This window comes from Salmo salar, chromosome ssa01 (assembly GCF_905237065.1).
Source record: "Salmo salar chromosome ssa01, Ssal_v3.1, whole genome shotgun sequence".
Lineage (NCBI taxonomy): Eukaryota > Metazoa > Chordata > Actinopteri > Salmoniformes > Salmonidae > Salmo > Salmo salar.
In genome coordinates, this window is record NC_059442.1 from 135,165,792 (window position 1) to 135,180,055 (window position 14,264).

Here is a 14,264-nt window from a genome sequence, read left to right on the forward strand (position 1 = left end):
CATACACCTTAGTCAAATACATTTAAACTCAGTTTTTCACAATTACTGACATTTAATCCTAGTAACAATTCCATGTTTTAGGTCAGTTAGGATCACCATTTTATTTTAAGAATGTGAAATGTCATAATAGTAGAGTGATTTATTTCAGCTTTTATTTCTTTCTTCACATTCCCAGTGGGTCAGAAGTTTACATACACTCAATTAGTATTTGGTAGCATTGCCTTTAAATTGTTTAACTTGGGTCAAACACTTCAGGTAGCCTTCCACAAGCTTCCCACAATAAGTTGGGTGAATTTTGGCCCATTCCTCCTGACAGAGCTGGTGTAACTGAGTCAGGTTTGTATGCCCCCTTGATCGCACACGCTTTTTCAGTTCTGCCCACAATTTTCTTTAGAAATGAGGTCAGGGCTTTGTGATGGCCACTCCAATATCTTGACTTTGCCAGAACTTTGGAAGTATGCTTGGGGTCATTGTCCATTTGGAAGACCCACTTGCAACCAAGCTTCAACTTCCTAACTGATGTCTTGAGATGTTGCTTCAATATATCCACATAATTGTCCTTCCTCATGATGCCATCTATTTTGTGAAGTGCACTAGTCCCTCTCTCAGCAAAGCACCCCCACAACATGATGCTGCCACCTCCATGCTTCACGGTTGGGATGGTGTTCTTCAGCTTGCAAGCCTCCCCCTTTTTCCTCCAACATAACGATGGTCATTATGGCCAAACAGTTCTATTTTAGATTCATCAGACCAGAGGACATTTCTCCAAAAGTATGATCTTTGTCCCCATGTGCAGTTGCAAACCGTAGTCTGGCTTTTGTATGGAGGTTTTGGAGCAGTGGCTTCTTCCTTGCTGAGCGGCCTTTCAGGTTATGTTGATATAGGACTTGTTTTACTGGGGATATAGATACTTTTGTACCTGTTTCCTCAAGCATCTTCACAAGCTCCTTTGCTGTTGTTCTTGGATTGATTTGCACTTTTCGCACCAAAGTACGTTCATCTCTAGGAGACAGAACGCATCTCCTCCCTGAGCGGAATGACAGCTGCATGGTCCCATGGTGTTTTATACTTGCGTACTATTGTTTCTACAGATGAACGTGGTACCTTCAGGTGTTAGAAAATTGCTCCCAAGGATGAACCAGACTTGTGGAGGTCTACAATTTTGTTTCTGAAGTCTTGGCTGATTTCTTTTGATTTTCCCATCATGTCAAGCAAAGAGGCAGTGAGTTTGAAGGTAGGCCTTGAAATACATCCACAGGTCCACCTCCAATTGACTCAAATGATGTCAATTAGCCTATCAGAAGCTTCTAAAGCCCTGACATCATTTTCTGAAATTTTCCAAGCTGTTTAAAGGCACAGTCAACTTAGTGTATGTAAACTTCTGACCCACTGGAATTGTGATACAGTGAATTATAAGTGAAATAATCTGTCTGTAAAAATTGTTGGAAAAATGACTTGTGTCATGCACTCAGTAGATGTCCTAACCGACTTGCCAAAACTATAGTTTGTTAACAAGAAATGTGTGGAGTGGTTGAAAAATGAGTTTTAATGACTCCAACCTAAGTGTATGTAAACCTCTGACTTCAACTGTATGTTTACAACTTAAATTCAAGGTCACTTTAGATTATTTGTATGACCCTAAGGGTTTGAAAATTATTAGATATAAGGAAGTACATACTGCGCCCGTGCTCTAAAACATTGTTTGTGTTGTGAAATGCTGGTGCTTATGGTTAGTCTGCTAGTGGTCTCTTTTTTCCTGTTTTGTTTGATATTTATGCAATGAAAGAAGATATAACTGCAACGTTTTGATGTATTCCAGGAAATCTACTTGAATAAATCATTGACATTCATTGTGATTTTGTTTTTCAAAAATATAGATTTTCAAGCAGGTTTTCACGCAGTTGATTGATTTTAGAAACATATTGGTCGTCTCGCGTTGTAATAACTTTCCACCCCTGTAGATGGGAGCAGTGTGACTTTTTGCCACTTCCACACTACAGAAACAACAAGAAGAAGAATCCATTCCAACACTAGCCGTAGCTAGCTACCAAAGCCTCCCTATGTGTCTGAAAGTTAATATATAACTCAGGATTTTATGCATTTAGGTTCGGGTTTGTTTTGCCAAAATGCATAACGTCAGGATTTCCATTCCATCGTTCCGCTCAGAGGACAATCCGATGGAGAAAGGGTACACGGTAAGATCTTGAATGTTTGCACCAGTAAGCCTCCGCAAAACAAAAATCATAGCTAACATTGCAAATTTGCAACAAATGGTTGAAAACAAACCAATAGCATATTTATTAACTTTGAGTATTGTTAGCGACTCTCAAGGCAAACTGTCAACCAATGCTGTCAACTAACGTTTATTTGACGTGACTAGACCGAGTGAGAGTAGAGAAGACCCGGTTGGCGCGATCCATTCCATTTCACAAATTTTACAGACAGTAAAAACGTTTTTGACCATAACACTGACAGGATGTGAAACATCAATCAACTGCTTTAACACGTTCCCTGACCTCCCGGTTGTTTTCCTTGATAGCAAAGTCACTAAAGAGCAGTTTGGTGTAATTAATGTATTGTGTTGGAAAATGTTGTTTTTAAATGGCCATGACTGTCGATTGTGAATTGATTCAAGGCATATCTCTCTGTACGTTCACATTTCCTAACCATGATGGCTGTTTCTTTTCATCACCAGGTCTTTAAAATTGAGGTGCTAATGAATGGTAGACAGCATACAGTGGAGAAACGCTACAGTGAATTCCATAACCTGCATAAAATAGTGAGTTTGTGTACCACTGACTGACTTACACTATGACCAAAAGTATGTGGACACCAGCTTGTTGAACATCTCATTACAAAATCATGGGGGATTAATAGGGATTTGGTCTCCCCTTTGCTGCTATAACAGCCACCACTCTTCTGGGAAGGCTCTCCACTAGATGTTGGAACATTACTGCGGGGACTTGCTTCCATTCAGCCACAAGAGCATTAGTGAGGTTGGGCACTGATGTTGGGCGCAGTCGGCATTCCAATTTATTCCAAAGGTGTTCGATGGGGCTGAGGTCAGGGCTCTGTGCAGGCAAGTCAAGTTCTTCAACACCGATCTTGACAAACCATTTCTGTATGGACCTCGCTTTGTGCACAGGGGCATTGTCATGCTGAAACGGGAAAGGGTCTTCCCCAAACTGTTGCCACAATGTTGGAAGCACAGAATCGTCTAGAATGTAATTGTATGCTGTAGCGTTAAGATTTCCCTTCAATGGAACTAAGGGGCCTAGCCCGCCCCGAACCATGAAAAACAGCCCCAGATCATTAATCCTCCTCCACCAAACTTAAGTTGGCACTATGCATTGGGGCAGGTACCATTCTCCTGGCATCCGCCAAACCCAGATGGTGAAGCATGATTCATCATTCCAGAGAACGCTTTTCCACTGCAATGGTGGCGAGCTTTACAACACTCCAGCCGACGCTTGGCATTGCGCATGGCTGCTCGGCCATGGAAACCCATTTCATGACGCTCCCGATGAACAGTTCTTGTGCTGACGTTGCTTCCAGAGGCAGTTTGGAACTCGGTAGTGAGAGGACAGACGATTTTTACGCGCTTCAGCACTCGGTGGTCCCGTTCTGTGAGCTTGTGTGGCCTATCACTTCGTTGTTGCTCCTAGATGTTTCCACTTCACAATAACAACACACCATTCTAAGATGGCGCCGAAGAACATGGCTGACCTTTTACATTCTTCCAACCAATTGTGCTATTTGTAATATCTTTTGCGTAACTTTTTTTTCTTATTATTGTGTACACAATGTTACTGCTACTGTCTCTTATGACCTAAAAGAATTGCTGGACATCAGAAAGCGATTACTCACCGCGGACTGGAAGAAACTTTTTCCTTTAACGAGTCCGACGAGAAGGATATCCTGCTTTCACTGGAACGACGCCTTTTGCGTGAAGAAAAGACGCCGGAAAAGAGGACGCAGATCGGGCATCCTTCTGAGAATCCGGAGGCGAACGAGTAAACTCCCACTGCCTTCCATTCTTCTCGCTAACGTGCAATCATTGGAAAATAAAATTGATGACCTACAATTAAGATGATCCTACCAACAGGACATTTAAAAACTGTAACATATGTTTCACCGAGATGTGGCTGAATGAAGATACGGACAATATAGCGCTAGCAGGATTTTCCATGCACCGGCAGAACAGAGACGCTACCTCTGGTAAGACGAGGGGTGGGGGTGTGTCTTTTTGTCAATAACAGCTGGTGCGCGATGTCTAATATTAAAGAAGTCTCGAGGTACTGCTCACCTGAGGTAGGGTACCTTATGATAAGCTGTAGTTCTCATCTGTATTATTCATAGCCGTCTATTTACCACAAAACGAAGCTGGCACTAAGACCGCTCTCAACCAACTCTATAAGGCTGTAAGCAAAGAAGAAAATGCTCACCGAGAAGCGGTGCTCCTGGTGGCCGGGGACTTTAATGCAGTTTTACCAGCATGTCACATGTGCGACCAGGGGGGAAAGAAATCTAGATCACCTTTACTCCACACACAGAGATGCATACAAGGCTGTCCCCTGCCCTCCATTTGGCAAATATGACGATAATTCTATCCTCCTGATTCCTGCTTACAAGCAAAAACTAAAGCAGGACGTACCAGTGACTCGCTAAATACGGAAGTGGTCAGATGACGCAGATGCTACACTACAGGACTGTTTTGCTAGCACAGACTGGAATATGTTCCGGGATTCATCCAATGACATTGAGGAATACACCACCTCAGTCATCGGCTTCATCAATAAGAGCATCAACGACCACGTCCCCACAGTGACTGTATGTACATATCCCAACCAGAAGCCATGGATTACAGGCAACATCCGCATCAAGCTAAAGGCTAGAGCTGCCGTTTTCAAGGAGCGGGAGACTAATCCAGAAGCTTATAAGAAATCCCGTTATGCCCTCAGATGAACCATCAAACAAGCAAAGCGTCAATACAGGATTAAGATTGAATCCTACTACACCGGCTCAGACACTCGTCGGATGTGGCAGGGCTTAAACTATTACGGACTACAAAGGGAAATCCAGACGTGAGCTGCCCAGTGACGCGAGCCTACCAGACGAGATAAATGCCTGTTATGCTCTCTTCGAGGCAAGCAACACTGAAGCATGCACGAAAGCACCAGCTGTTCTGGATGACTGTGATTAAGCTCTCAGTAGCCGACGTGAACAAAACCTTTAAACAGGTCAATATTCACAAAGCCGCTGGGCCAGACGGATTACCAGGACGTGTACTCAAAGTATGCGCGGACCAAGTGTCTTCACTGACATTTTCAACCTCTGCCTGACCGAGTCTGTAATACCTACATGTTTCAAGCAGACCACCATAGTCCCTGTGCCCAAGGAAGCGAAGGTAACCTGCCTAAATGATTACCGCCCTGTGGCACTCACGTCAGTAGCCATGAAGTAATTTGAAAGGCTGGTCATGGCTCACATCAACAGCATCCTTCCGGACACCCTGGACCCACTCCAATTCGCATACCGCCCCAACAGATCCACAGATGACACAATCTCAATCGCACTCCACACTGCCCTTTCTCACCTGGACAAAAGGAACACCTATGTGACAATGCTGTTCATTGACTACAGCTCAGCGTTCAACACCATAGTGCCCACGAAGCTCATCACTAAGCTAAGGACTCTGGGACTAAACACCTCCCTCTGCAACTGGATCCTGGACTTCCTGACGGGCCGCCCCCAGGGGGTAAGAGTAGGCAACAACACACTGGGGGCCCCTCAGGGGTGTGTACTTAGTCCCCTCCTGTATTCCCTGTTCACCCACGACTGCGTGGCCAAACACGACTCCAACACCATCATTAAGTTTGCTGATGACACAACAGTGGTAGGCCTGATCACTGACAACGATGAGACGGCCTATAGGGAGGAGGTCAGAGAACTGGAAGTGTGGTGCCAGGACAACAACCTCTCCCTCAATGTGAGCAAGACAAAGGAGCTGTTCGTGGACTACAGGAAAAGGAGGGCTGAACAGGCCCCCATTAACATCGACGGAGCTGTACTGGAGTGGGTTGAGAGTTTCAAGTTCTTGGTGTCCACATCACCAACAAACTATCATGGTCCAAACACACCAAGACAGTCGTGAAGAGGGCACGACAAAACCTTTTCCCCCTCAGGAGACTGAAAAGATTTGGCATGGGCCCCCAGAACCTCAAAAGGTTCTACAGCTGCACCATCGAGAGCATCCTGACCGGTTGCATCACCACCTGCTCAGCATCTGAGCGTAAGGCACAACAGAGGGTAGTACGAACGGCCCAGTACATCACTGGGGCCAAGCTTCCTGCCATCCAGGACCTATATACACTGCGTGCACAATTATTAGGCAAGTGAGTATTCTGATCTTATCATTGTTTCTATTCACATTTTCAAACTCCAAACCATATAAACTTGAATGCTTATTGGATTTAATCATTTTCAGGTGATATGTATTTGTGTAATGAGGGAGGGTGTGGCGAAAGTGAATAACACCTTATATCAAGGTGTGCATAATTATTAGGCAGCCTCATTACCTCAGGTAAAATGGGCCAAAAAATAAATTTAACTGACACTGAAAAACCAAAAATATAAAATGCCTTTCAGACGGATGCGACACTCTTTAAATAGCTAAACTATTGAGGTGTGACCACCGGACATTCAAACGTTTTGTAGTGAATAGTCAACTGGGGCGCAAAAAACGCATGGGGAAGAAAAGGCGCAAATTAACTGCAAAAGACTTGAGAAGAATTAAACGTCAAACTACCAGGAACCCATTATCCTCCAGTGCCACCGTATTCCAGAACTGCAACCTACCTGGAGTGTTCAGAAGTACAAGGTGTCAAGTGCTCAGAGACATGGCCAAGGTCAAGAAGACTGAAACAAGACCACCACTGAATAAGATTCATAAGTTGAAGTGTCAAGATTGGGCAAAGAAATACCTGAAGACAGATTTTTCAAAGGTTTTATGGACAGATGAAATGAAAGTGACTCTTGATGGGCCCCTGGCTGGATCAGTAATGGACACAGGGCACCACTTTGAGTCAGGTGCCAGCAAGGTGAAGGAGGGGTACTGGTATGGGCTGCTATCATTGAGGATGAGGTAGTTGGACCTTTTTCGGGTTGAAGATGGACTGAAACTCAACTCCTAAACCTACTGCTAGTTTTTGGAAGATTCTTTCGTCAAACAGTGGTACAGGAAGAAGTCCTCAGCATTCTAGAAGGCCATGATCTTTATGCAGGACAATACTCCATCACATGCATCCAAGTACTCCACTGCTTGGCTAGCCAGCAAGGGCCTCAGACGCCTGAATAATGACCTGGCCCCCTTCCTCACCTGACGTAAATCCTATTGAGAACTTGTGGGCCCTTCTCAAATGTGAGATTTACAGTGATGGAAGACAATACACCTTTTTGAACAGCATTTGGGAGGCTGTGGTTGCTGCTTCAGTGAAAATTGATCGTGAACAGATCAAGAAACTGACAGACTCCATGGATGGAAGGCTCATGGCAGTTATTGAAAATAAGGGTGGCTATATTGGTCACTGAATATTTTTGAAAGGCCAAAAATGTTATATAATTGTCATTTTGTGTTACTTATCTGTTACACTTACTCTAAAAATTGAGAATAAACAATTGAGTTGAGAGAAATTATTTTTGTAATTTAGTTGCCTAATAATTGTGCACACTTATATACACTGCTCAAAAAAATAAAGGGAACACTTAAACAACACAATGTAACTCCAAGTCAATCACACTTCTGTGAAATCAAACTGTCCACTTAGGAAGCAACACTGATTGACAATAAATGTCACATGCTGTTGTGCAAATGGAATAGACAACAGGTGGAAATTATAGGCAATTAGCAAGACACCCCCAATAAAGGAGTGGTTCTGCAGGTGGGGACCACAGACCACTTCTCAGTTCCTATGCTTCCTGGCTGATGTTTTGGTCACTTTTGAATGCTGGCGGTGCTTTCACTCTAGTGGTAGCATGAGACGGAGTCTACAACCCACACAAGTGGCTCAGGTCGTGCAGCTCATCCAGGATGGCACATCAATGCGAGCTGTGGCAAGAAGGTTTGCTGTGTCTGTCAGCGTAGTGTCCAGAGCATGGAGGCGCTACCAGGAGACAGGATAGTACATCAGGAGACGTGGAGGAGGCCGTAGGAGGGCAACAACCCAGCAGCAGGACCGCTACCTCTGCCTTTGTGCAAGGAGGAGCAGGAGAAGCACTGCCAGAGCCCTGCAAAATGACCTCCAGCAGGCCACAAATGTGCATGTGTCTGCTCAAACGGTCAGAAACAGACTCCATGAGGGTGGTATGAAGGTCTGACGTCCACAGGTGGGGGTTGTGCTTACAGCCCAACACCGTGCAGGACGTTTGGCATTTGCCAGAGAACACCAAGATTGGCAAATTCACCACTGGCGCCCTGTGCTCTTCACAGATGAAAGCAGGTTCACACTGAGCACTGGAGACGCCGTGGAGAACGTTCTGCTGCCTGCAACATCCTCCAGCATGACCGGTTTGGTGGTGGGTCAGTCATGGTGTGGGGTGGCATTTCTTTGGGGGGCCACACAGCCCTCCATGTGCTCGCCAGAGGTAGCCTGACTGCCATTAGGTACTGAGATGAGCTCCTCAGACCCCTGTGAGACCATATGCTGGTGCGTTTGGCCCTGGGTTCCTCCTAATGCAAGACAATGCTTGACTTCATGTGGCTGGAGTGTGTCAGCAGTTCCTGCAGGAGGAAGGCATTGATGCTATGGACTGGCCCGCCCGTTCCCCAGACCTGAATCCAATTGAGCACATCTGGGGACATCATGTCTCGCTCCATCCACCAACGCCACGTTGCACCACAGACTGTCCAGGAGTTGGCGGATACTTTAGTCCAGGTCTGGGAGGAGATCCCTCAGGAGACCATCCGCCACCTCATCAGGAGCATGCCCAGGTGTTGTAGGGAGGTCATACAGGCACGTGGAGGCCACACACACTACTGAGACTCATTTTGACTTGTTTTAAGGACATTACATCAAAGTTGGATCAGCCTGTAGTGTGGTTTTCCATTTTAATTTTGAGTGTGACTCCAAATCCAGACCTCCATGGGTTGATAAATTGGATTTCCATTGATTATTTTTGTGATTTTTGTTGTCAGCACAGTCAACTATGTAAAGAAAAAAGTATTTAATAAGATTATTTCTTTCATTCAGATCTAGGATGTGTTGTTTAAGTGTTCCCTTTATTTTTTTGAGCAGTATATTTCCCTGAGAAAGACAACTCACTTTTCCTTTGTTAAACATTCAGGTTTGAGGTTCGATAACATTTTGGATTGACTGAGAGCATTGTGTTTGTTCAACAAAATGAATCCCAAGGAATACAATTTGCCTAATAATTGTGCACGCAGTGTAATAGGCGGTGTCAGAGGAAAGCCCATAAAATTGTCAGAGATTCCAGTCACACAAGTAATACTGTTTTCTCTGCTACCGCACGGCAAGCTGTACCGGAGCGCCAAGTCTAGGACCAAAAGGCTCCTCAACAGCGTCTACCCCCAAGCCATAAGACTGCTGAACAATTCATAAAATTGCCACCGGACACTTTACATTGACCCCACCCCCCTTTTGTACACTGCTGCTACTCGCTGTGTGTTTGTTACCTGTGCATAGTCACTTCGCCCCCACCTGCATGTACAGATTACCTCAACTAGCCTGTACCACTGACTCGGTACCGGTGCCCCCTGTATGTAGCCTCATTATTCTTATTGTGTTACTTTTTATTTTTGTCTACTTGGTAAATATTTTCTTCTTGAACTGCACTGTTGGTTAAGGGCTTGTAAGTAAGCATTTCACGGTAAAGTCTACACTTGTTGTATTCGGCGCATGTGATGAATAAAGTTTGATTTGACTTGGAGTTGACCGGGGCAGCTCTAGCGGGGCAGAAATGTGACAAACTGACTTGTTGGAAAGGTGGCATCCTATGACTGTGCCACGTTGAAAGTCACTGAACTCTTCAGTAAGGCCATTCTACTGCCAATGTTTGTCTATGGAGATTGCATGTTGGTGTGCTCGATTTTATACACCTGTCAGCAACAGGTGTGGCTAAAATTGCCAAATCCATTAATTTGAAGGGGTGTCCACATACTTTTATGTATATTCCTGGTGCAAGAACAGAGCCCACAATACTTTCAGAACATATACTGAGTCATCATTGTGAATAATGTTATACGGCTGGAACTAGGTTAGTGGGGTGATAATTAGTGGAATAGCCTTAGTCTATGGGTGAAGGATATGAAAATCATAATAGCTGGAATTAGGCTTGAGCTAGGCTTTGAATTTTTCCTCTACCCTAATCCATGCCCTGTAACCATGCTCAATTTGAAATGTGCTTATTTCAGCTGAAGAAGAGCATAAAGCTGCCTGAGATCCCCTCTAAGCATGTACGTAACTGGGTTCCCAAAGTTCTGGAGCAGAGAAGACATGGTCTGGAACTCTACCTACAGGTAATGGAAAACACCTACAGGTTTACACTGACTATTTCCTCTAACCCATATTTTGTATCAATACAGCTCATTAAAATGGTACAATTAGATTTTTTTTCCCCAAATTCCATTTGCTTTTGTTTCTTGTGTCCATTATTTAACAGACTATAATTATGGAGAATGAAGTTCTCCCAAAGATATTCCTGGATTTCCTCAACATCCGCCACTTTCCCTCGCTGCCAAAAACAGAAAGTTGTGGGTGAGTTTTTATACAGTGTGCCCTATATAGAACATCTCTCCTCTCCGCAAGAATAGAGTTCCTGCCTTTATGTAAAAATCCCCAAACTGATTCTGAATCTTGAATGTTTTTCTTTCATTAAAGGTCATTTGAAATGGAATCTGAAGAGTCAAGGTTTGTTAAGTGATTTTGAAAGATTAATCCATTTTGAATGTTATATTGTATTTGTTCCTATCAATTCCCTGTGTCATTTAATGTGTATCTGTGTTATTGGCGTTCAAACAGGCAGAAATCCGGTATTACGTAGCACCGTAATAGTTGCTCTCACTACACTGGAAGTTAATAGGAATACGACTTTTAGATTGCGAAAACCTATCATACATTGTCAAATTTCAATACTGGCTGATGTCATAACTCGGGAAGATGTCTTCTCTCAAATGAGCCATTGACCATATTTTAGTGATATTCCTACCTCGAGATATTTGTAATTTAATGGAGGGTCTAGCACATTTTTCCTATTTGTCGGCTTCTTTAGTCCAGGGTGCATTGTATGGTGCAGTTGCCAGAGATATTATAGAAAGGCAATAGGAATGCAGGTTGAACATGGTGAGATTGTATACTCCTAAATTGGTAGTGCAGTTTGTTTATGCGATTTTACAGCTAACTATCTCCGTTACATGCTGATATTGTCTTTGGTAATATTGTGTGTAGCTACTTTTTCTAGCTAGCTAGCCCATAGAGAGAGCATTGCATTGCGGATTTTGTAATCGACTTGAGCTGCAACGTATTTCAACAGCGATTTTTATTTTTTTTATATTATTTTTTTTAAATAATAAATGTTCATTTTTAAATTATTATTTAAAAAAATTCCCCATGCTTCTACCAACCTTGTTATAACGCCAAAATGAAACATATTTGTTCTCAAATATTCTTCTCACATATTAGTGTTATTTAACACTGTAAATTAAAATAATTTGTGGTTTTGGGTGGATTTTACCTTTGTATAGTTTGAGTTTATAGTAGTTTGTGATGTAGGTTAATTCCAAAGTATAATGTCAAAATGGCTAACTATTCAGCATAATTTTGTCAGAGGTCTGGCATTCAGGCTTGTGATTCTTAACCCCCTTATCCTTCTCCCTGGTCTCTCTGTAGTAAACTGACCCATCAGCCAACCATGATCTACCAGCGAGACCCCTACCTGCTCCCATCCACCCACGGTAACACATCTTTACACATCTTCACATGCCCATGAATAGACAATCAATATCGTTGCAATATTAAAGTGAGATCTCTTTGCGTAATATTTAATTAGGTAAATACATTAGCTAATCATTTGAAGGGGAAACATAATATTGTATAGAACAAATCAGTTTGACTTTTTTCTCCTCGTAGATACATTTTCAAATGTTGTCATAGAAGGAGTGATACATGGAATATTTTACCCAGACCTTCAACCAAGGTAGAGTTACTGTATGCCAGTTTGGAGGACTTACTAACTCTTGACGACAAAGGGATGATTCAGAAATGTACAACTTGTAAGCGTCTCAATTTTGTGAACATTATTCTAATAGTTGTGTGTGTGTGGATATATATATACCATTTTTATCTATTCATAGTCATTTTGTAGTTTGTTTCCCAGCATTAATGGATATGTTTATGAGAGATGCCTTATCTGAAGTATTGTTACTCAAAGATGAACACTACTGTATCATGATCATGGTTGCAAAGGGAGGGTATATTACTGAACATTTTAAAAGTTACCAGTAAACTACCAGAATTTGGTAATTTTCAAGGATTTTATTTAATCTACTACAAGACATCTAGTGGCCCATTTGAGTACATCAGATTATCACAGGTGTCTAATCTCTGGCCTTCTGTGTGGCCTTATCACATGTAAAATAAATAATCAAATAAGATCACTTTAAAATAAATTATGACAATGCTGTCAAGGATTATCCTAAATGTTAACCATCAATTTAGTGAACAACATTGGTGTTTAATATTAAATATGCTTTTTTCCCCCCATTAACTAGGCTATTTTCTCTTGAACCATTGGTCTATCCACTAGAAACTCATGGACACAGACACATAAAATGAATACTATACTGACACTCAAAGTTTATTAGGTACACTACCCCGTTAATGAAAATGGAGCTAAGGCATATGCATATAGACTCAGCCTTATGGACCGGCAGGCTGTATGCATATAGACTCAGCCTTATGGACCGACAGGCTGTATGCATATAGACTCAGCCTTATGGACCGGCAGGCTGTATGCATATAGACTCAGCCTTATGGACCGGCAGGCTGTATGCATATAGACTCAGCCTTATGGACCGGCAGGCTGTATGCATATAGACTCAGCCTTATGGACCGGCAGGCTGTATGCATATAGACTCAGCCTTATGGACCGGCAGGCTGTATGCATATAGACTCAGCCTTATGGACCGGCAGGCTGTATGCATATAGACTCAGCCTTATGGACCGGCAGGCTGTATGCATATAGACTCAGCCTTATGGACCGGCAGGCTGTATGCATCTACTAATGGTATTTCCCTAAAATGAAGGTGAGACCTCACGGTTTTACACTGTGATATGTTGATGAAATAACCTAAATAGGTCAAACGGTTAACTCTATATTAGCTATGAATTAATGAAGGGCAACCGATCAAGTGCGTCAAACGGGTGGTTAAAAAGCTGAAATATAAAAAGGGAAGCTGAACTTGTCTGTGTAATAAGATGTATTTTGTTTGTCTGCCTTATCTTAGAGTGTGTCTCTATTGTAAAGAAGAACAATGTGGTTCATTGTTGCTCTTTTTGAACGTGGGACTGCTGCTGTAAACCTACAACAAAGGGCCATTTTAAAATGCCAGAGTTTTGATCCAACTTAGCGACTGAAGCTCTCCAGATCTAAACTCTTAGCGGTGCTGTAATAATACACAGTTGATACTTTTTTGTAGAGTTTAGTTGGTCTAACATTACTTTGCACTTGTCATTCGTTAGACAATTATGGATGGTTAATACTATAGATACTCTAAAATATGAGGATGGTCTGGGCATTCTATTGACTAGAATTCTCTGCCATCCTTTATTTCTATCCAATGTGTTCTCTGAATTGAGACCAGGTGGACACTAGCGCACTTAGTGAAAAAATTGTTAAATGAAAGGTAAACTTGGGTTAGTTTAAGTCATGTATAGAACTGTCCACTTCAACTGAGAGAAAATCATGCCCAGTGTTAACAAATCCAATGTTTTTTTATGTATCTTCCTTGTGTGTGTGTGTATAAAGCATATGTATGTCCTGTACAGTATGTATCTTGTGCCATGACACCCTACCATTAATGACACTGTGGAGTTGTACTGTAGCACTTTAGGCAGAGCACAGTAATCTGTAAAATATCATGATTAAGACAGACTGCAATAAAGCATGACATTTCAATAACGGTTTCTCTTTTTTTTCTCAAATAATGAGTGAAACTTCCTGGCATTTGTGTGGACTACATATTCATAAAT

The 14,264-nt window shown here is 42.5% G+C and overlaps 1 protein-coding gene across 2 annotated transcripts; it reads left to right on the forward strand.

Annotated features, from left to right (window-relative positions):
- Positions 1 to 1,969: 1,969 nt before the first annotated feature.
- On the forward strand, positions 1,970 to 14,193 carry LOC106564872 (sorting nexin-24). 2 transcript variants are annotated; one of them, XM_014131353.2, is made up of 7 exons: positions 1,970 to 2,195; positions 2,696 to 2,779; positions 10,430 to 10,534; positions 10,678 to 10,772; positions 10,896 to 10,925; positions 11,904 to 11,968; positions 12,144 to 14,193. In XM_014131353.2, the coding sequence occupies exons 1-7, from the start codon at positions 2,127 to 2,129 to the stop codon at positions 12,212 to 12,214; spliced, it is 519 nt and encodes a 172-aa protein (XP_013986828.1). In that variant the 5' UTR covers positions 1,970 to 2,126; the 3' UTR covers positions 12,215 to 14,193. The 2 variants fall into 2 exon arrangements, with proteins under 2 accessions (XP_013986828.1, XP_013986836.1); XM_014131361.2 differs by lacking the exon at positions 2,696 to 2,779 and having other exon boundaries at positions 1,980 to 2,195.
- Positions 14,194 to 14,264: the final 71 nt, after the last annotated feature.